At 43.4% G+C, this 6,652-nt stretch overlaps 1 protein-coding gene across 1 annotated transcript; it reads right to left on the bottom strand.

The window, feature by feature from the left end:
- Window positions 1–348: 348 nt before the first annotated feature.
- On the bottom strand, window positions 349–5,563 carry RPS5 (ribosomal protein S5). Its single transcript, XM_041712770.2, has 6 exons — window positions 5,426–5,563; window positions 3,572–3,677; window positions 2,707–2,916; window positions 1,647–1,775; window positions 1,327–1,425; window positions 349–483 (listed from the first exon to the last, which is right to left on the bottom strand). The coding sequence occupies exons 2-6, from the start codon at window positions 3,674–3,676 to the stop codon at window positions 415–417; spliced, it is 612 nt and encodes a 203-aa protein (XP_041568704.1). The 5' UTR covers window position 3,677; window positions 5,426–5,563; the 3' UTR covers window positions 349–414.
- Between the last annotated feature and the right edge of the window lie 1,089 nt (window positions 5,564–6,652).

Genomic DNA, 6,652 nt, shown 5'->3' with positions numbered 1-6,652 from the left:
TCAAATATTTCCTAAAATCTCCAAATTCTTCCCAAAAAATCTCCAAAATTCCACAAAAACCTCCTTAAAATTAAAAAAAAAAAATTATCATAAAATCTCTCAGCATTCCAAACATTTCTTCAAAATTCCATGATAGTCCCAAAATATTCCCAAAATTTCTTAAAAATGCCAAAATATACTCCAAATTTTCCCAAATCCCAAAATATTCCCAATTCCCCCCCCCCAGAATTATAATATATTCCCAAAAAAATCCCCAAAATCCCCAAATGTCCCCCCAAATATTCCCCAAAATTCCCCCCAAATCCCCAAAAATTCCCCCCCAAATTCCGCCCGCGGCGTTTCCAGATGTTCGGGGTTCCAAACCCGCGGATTTTATTTGAATTTTTGGGGATTTTTCTGGGAATTTTGGGAATTTTAGCGGTTGGATTTGGCCACACGCTCCAGCTCGTCTTTCTTCTTGATGGCGTAGGAATTGGAGGAGCCCTGGAAAAAGGAAAAATGGGGAAAAAATGAGAAAAAATTGGGAAAAATGGGAAAAAATACAAAAAAATGGGAAAAAAGGGGAAAGTGGAAAAACCCCCACAGCTGTAAAAAGAGAAAAAATAATAATAAAAAAAAACAGGAAAAATGAGGAAAAAATAGGGAAAAATTCAAAAAATAGAGAAAAAAAAAAGGGAAAAAATAGAAGAAAAAAATGGGGGGAAAAGGAGGAAATATAGAAAAAATGAAGTAAATGGAAAAAAAAAAACAAACCAGGAGAAAAAAGGGAAAATAGGGGAAAAGAAGGAAAAATTAGGAAAATGGGAAAAACAAAAAATAATCCACAGGAGGAAAAAGGTAAAAGGGGGTGGAAAGGTAGAAAAAAGGGAAAATAATAAAAAAATAAGTAAAACAGGAAAAAAATTGAGGAAAAATTACAAAAAATGGGAGAACATCAGGGAAAATTGGGAAAAATAAGAAAATTGGAGAAAAAAGAGAAATAAGGACGGAAAATGGAAAAAATTTTAAAGAATCACGTAAAATGGGGAACAACAAAAAAAAACGAGAAAAAAGAGAGGAAAAAGAAGGGAAAATGGGGGGGGAAGGGGGGAAAGAGGAAAAATGGGAAAAAAATGGGGAAAACAAAAAAATAGGGGAGAAATAAAAAAAAATTGGGAAAAAAACATCAGCAAAAAAAGGGAAAAGACCCAAGGAAAATGCAAAAAAACAGGGAAAAGGGGAAAAAAGGGGGGGAAGCAGGAGAGGGGATTTGTGGGAATTGTGGGTGGGATTTTGGGTGGAAAGTTGGGAGTTTTGGGTGGGATTTTGGGAATTTGGGAGCCCCACCTTGGCGGCGTTGATGAGCTCGTCAGCCAAACACTCAGCGATGGTTTTGATGTTGCGGAAGGCGGCCTCGCGAGCACCCGTGCACAGCAGCCAGATGGCCTGGGAGAAAAACGGGAATTCGGGATAGAAACAGAAATTCGGGATAAAAAATGGGGATTCGGGAAAATTTGGGTTAAGAAACGGCGATTTTGGGGGGAAATGGAAAAAAAAGGGGGAAAAAAATCAGGAAAAAATGAGAACAAATCAGGAAAAAGTGGGAAAAAAAGCGGGGGGGAAGAAGGAAATTTGGGAATGAAGGGAAGTTTGGGAATTTGGGGTACCTGGTTGACCCGGCGCAGCGGGGACACGTCCACGGCCTGGCGGCGCACGGTGCCGGCGCGGCCGATCCGCGTGGAATCCTCGCGCGGCCCCGAGTTGATGATGGCGTTCACCAGGACCTGCAGCGGGTTCTGGCAACAGGGAAAAGGGATGGCGTTGGCAAGGAATTCCCCCCCAAACAAATCTCATCGGAATTCCAGAGAAAATCCCAAAATATCCATCCCCAAATCACATTATTCCCTAAAATCAAAGTTTCCCCCCATTTTTCCCCTAAAAACCCCATTTCCCCCCCCAAAACCTCCATTTTTTCCCCAAACCCCCTTTTTTCCCCTGTTTTTTCACCAAATTCCCAGATTTTTCCCCATGTTTTGGGATTGCCCACCTCCCCGGTGAGCAGGTGGATGATCACCAACCCGTGCCCTTTTTAATCTCATTTTTCCACCTAAAAACTCCATTCCCCCACTAAAAACCCCATTTCTGCCCTGCTTTTCCTGGGATTTTCCCATTTCCCCCAGGATTTTCCCCATTTCTCAGGGCTCCCCACCTCCCCGGTGAGCAGGTGGATGATCTCGAAGGCGTGCCCTTTTTAATCTCATTTTTCCCCCTAAAAACCCTATTTTAACCCCATTTTTCCTGGGAATTTTCCTGTTTCCCTGGGATTTTCCCATTTCCCCCAGGATTTTCCCCATTTCTCAGGGCTCCCCACCTCCCCACTGAGCAGGTGGATGATCTCGAAGGCATGCCCTTTTTAATCTCATTTTTCCCCCTAAAAACCCTATTTTAACCCCATTTTTGCTGGGATTTCCCCCATTTTCCCGGGATTTCCCCCATTTTCCCAGGATTTCCCCATTTTTCCCGGGATTTCCCACCTCCCCGGTGAGCAGGTGGATGATCTCGAAGGCGTGCCCTTTTTAATCTCATTTTTCCCCCTAAAAACCCTATTTTAACCCTATTTTAACCCCATTTTTGCTGGGAATTTTCCCGTTTCCCTGGGATTTCCCCCATTTTCCCAGGATTTCCCCATTTTCCCAGGATTTCCCCATTTTTCCCGGGATTTCCCACCTCCCCGGTGAGCAGGTGGATGATCTCGAAGGCGTGCTTGACGATCCTCACGGTCATCAGCTTCTTGCCGTTGTTGCGGCCGTGCATCATCATGGAGTTGGTGAGGCGCTCCACGATGGGGCACTGCGCCTTGCGGAAGCGCTTGGCCGCGTAGCGCCCGGCCGAGTGCGGCAGGTATTTCGCGTATTTCTCCTTCACCGCGATGTAATCCTAAAAATTCCAGAATTCCGGGGTTGGGTTTGTGATTCCGAGCCCAAAACCCCCCAAAATTCCAGCCCAAATCCCAGGAAAACGAGAATATTCTTGACTAGGTAATGGCCTGTGTAGTTAAGGAGATGCTTGGGTTGTTTATCCTTCGTGGCAATGTAATCCCAAAAAATTTGGGTATTCTGGGAATTTCAGGATTGGATTTGTGATTCTGAGCCCAAAAACCCGAAAATTCCAGCACAAATCCCACAAAAACTCAGGATTTTTATCTCTGTATCATGACAGGGGAAAAAAAATCACCCAGAATTTCCACCTGCAGGAAATTTAACACCAGCCCCAGGATGCCTCTGGAATTCCAGCCCAAAGTTCCCACTGGAATTCTGGGAATTCCAGCCCCAGATTCCCATGGAAAAGTGGGAATTCCAGCCCCAGATTCCCATGGAAAAGTGGGAATTCCAGCCCCAGATTCCCATGGAAAAGTGGGAATTCCAGCCCCAGATTCCCATGGAAAAGTGGGAATTCCAGCCCCAAATTCCCTCCAGAATTCCAGGAATTTCCACCTGAATTCTCTCCAGAATGCCGGGAACCCCAGCCCCAAATTCTCTCCAGAACTCCAGGAATTCCAGCCCCAGATTCCCCCGGAATTCCAGGAGCCCACCTGCAGGGAGATGTCGTTGATCTGCACGTCGTCCGTGCTCCACTTCCCGAACAATTTGATGTCCGGGGTCTCCGTCACCGCAGGAGCCGTCTCCCAGTCCGTCATGCTGGGGAAAAAATAGGAAAAATGTGAAAAAAAAGTGGAAAAAAATGGAAAAAATAATGTTGGAAAATAAGGGGAAAAGGGGGGAAAATGTGGGGAAAAGTAGGAGAAAGTATGGGGGGGAAAATGTGGGGAAAAATAAGAACTGAGGAGAAAAATGTGGAGAAAAAAGTGAGAGAAAGAGGGGAAAATAGGAAAAAAAATGTAGGGAAAAGTATGGGGGAAATGGGAAAAAATGTGGGGGAAAAGCGGGGACGAATGGGAAAAAGTGGGAGTAAAATGGGGGAAAAATGAGAAAAATGTGAGAAAAAATATGGGAAAAAGGAGGAAAAAATGTGGGGGATAATGAGAAAAAGGACAAAAATGTGGGGGAAAGTAAGGGAAAAATGTAGAAAAAAAGAGAAGAAAACGTGGGAAAAAATGTGGGAAGAAAGGAGTGAAAAACCGGGGAAAACTGGTGTGGAAAACTCCAATCACTTGGTTTTTAAAACTTCAAAACTTTAATAATAATAAAATGGTTATAAAAACAGCAATATAATTAGAATAATAAAATTTAGAGCTAAGACAACTACAAGACAATAAAAAGCAAAGAATTACAGACATTTGGATGGTTTTGGAATATGAATTACAAAAAACAGACTTTGTGAACAAAGAAATAACCTTAAAATCAATAGTTTGTTGTATATTTACATATTTCATGTGATGCCCAAACATTTTGTAAATGAAGAACTTTTTTAGTTTTTGTTAGTTTTATTTTTTTAATAGCTTTAAGAAGATGAAGAGAAAGAAGAAGAATGTTTGTTTTTTTTTTTTAATAATGAAATAGTCACTCTTTATGGGCCTCCTCTGTTAACATTTCTGTGCAAAGAGTTTTCAGATTACCTTATTTTTTCACTTAAATCTATAACAAAATTTATGTCACAGAGTTTATGTTTTAACATTGTGTTTTAACTTAAAACTATATTTATGGCACGACTTAGAAGAACTAACAGCATAAATTTTTAACATTATACATACAATATTTTTTATAACATTTGCAAAAAACCAATCATAAAATAAGCATTTTTCACAGTGGGGAAAATGGGAAAATATGTGAGAAAAATATGGGGGAAAGGGGAGGAAAAAGTGGGGAAAAAAGAGGGGGAAATGTGGGGAAAAGAAGAAAATATATGGGGGAAAGGGGAGGAAAATGTGGAGAAAAGTGGAGGGAAATGTAGGAAAAAGAGGAAAAATATGGGGGGAAAAATGAGGAAAAATGGGGGGAAAGGGGAAAATGTGGGGGAAAAAGTGAGGAAAAGTGGGGAAAAAATGAAGAAAAAAAAAGGGAAACATTTTTTCCTCCTCCGAGTAAATTCTTCCCCATTATGGAGCTTTTTTCCATTTCCCCCCCGCTTTTCCTCTTTTCCGGCTCTTATTCCCCCTTTTCCCTTCCCTTTCCCCACTCTAAATCTTATTTTCCCCTCCGCCTTTTCCCCATCCCCCTTTCCCTCCCCAAATCCCAGCAGCCGCACCCCAAACATTCAATTTAAAATTAAACTTTATAAATCCGTGATCGCCGCCCCCCCCCCCGCTCCTATCCCCATTTCCCCCCTTTCTCGGCCTTCACCGCCCAAATTCCCACCCCGCTGCCTTCCCCATCCCCATTGCCCCTCCCAAATTCCATTTCTCCCCTCACGATGCTCGTTTTTCCCAGGAAATTCCCGCTTTTCTCTGGAAATTTCCGCTTTTCCCGCGCCCCCCGCCCCCCCTCACATGGCGGCCGCTTCTCCTCCGACCCGGCAAAAGAGCGCTACGGGGCTTCCCGGCCGCTTATATAGGGGGCAGGCTCAGTTCCGGTAACGCATGCGCAGTTTCATTGTACGGCACCGAACTTACACCCTTCCCACCCTCGGTGCGTGATTGGCGCATGCGCCGTGGCGACGTTACGGCCCGGTCGCCATGTTGGTTACGGGAATCCGCCTCAAAGGCCGCCGGGGTTCTTTTAAGGGGCTAAAAACGCGCGCGGAGGTGACAAAGAGGGGACGAAAAGGGGGAAATGAGGGGACAAAAAGGGACAAAAAGGGACACGGAGGCCTGGAGTGACACGCGGAGGGGAAATGGCCGCTTACGCGTGGACGAGGAAGGGGAGAGCACTCATTGGGCGAGGGCGAGGCACACTGACAAATCACAGCTCGCAGTGCGCGTGACGTCAGGGGTTTCTAGGCAGATTTACGGGGGACCACCTTTTCGGCTATTTTGGGGACCCCAAAACCGAACCCCCTCCAAGTCCCCTCCGCACCCAAAATCCCCCAAAATTCCTCCCCAAATCCCCCTAAATTATAAAAAAAACCCTCCCAAAAATCCACCCCAAAGTCCCCAAAAAATGCCTTAAAAATTAACCAAAAATCCCCCAAAACCTCCCCAAATCCCATAAAAATAAAATTACTTCCCAAGAAATTCCCGAATCTCCCAAAGAATCCATCCCAAAAATCCTGAAATATCCATTAAAAATCCCCCCAAAATAAAAACATTCCCCCAGGACGGCCTAAAAATAAAAACATTCCCCCAGGACGGCCTAAACCCCCCCCCAAAATCCCAAATAATCCCTAAAATTCCCTAAACCTCCCCAAATTTTAAAAAGAAATCTGAAAAATTCCATCCCCAGAAATCCCCACATTTTCCCAAAAATTCACTAAAAAGCCCCAAACAAACAAACAAACAAACAAAAATTACCAGAGAACCCACAATATTATTTTTGGCAATAGAGAAATTTTTTTGCATTTTTTTTTTTATTTGAATGGGACTTCTAGGGGGAATTTGGGGAGGGATTTTTGGGAATTTTTGAGGGATTTTTTTTGGGGGGGATTTTTAATAGGAATGGAGATTTTTAGGTAGAACAGTCAGAAGGAGTATTTCCTTCCTCATTTTGAGACTCATCCCCATGAAAGGGACCACCGACTTATTTCAAGGAATAAACTTCATGCTTAATAGCTTTTGAAA

This window comes from Taeniopygia guttata, chromosome 35 (genome assembly GCF_048771995.1).
Source record: "Taeniopygia guttata chromosome 35, bTaeGut7.mat, whole genome shotgun sequence".
Taxonomy (NCBI): Eukaryota; Metazoa; Chordata; class Aves; order Passeriformes; family Estrildidae; genus Taeniopygia; species Taeniopygia guttata.
This window is presented reverse-complemented; position numbering and strand designations above follow the sequence as displayed.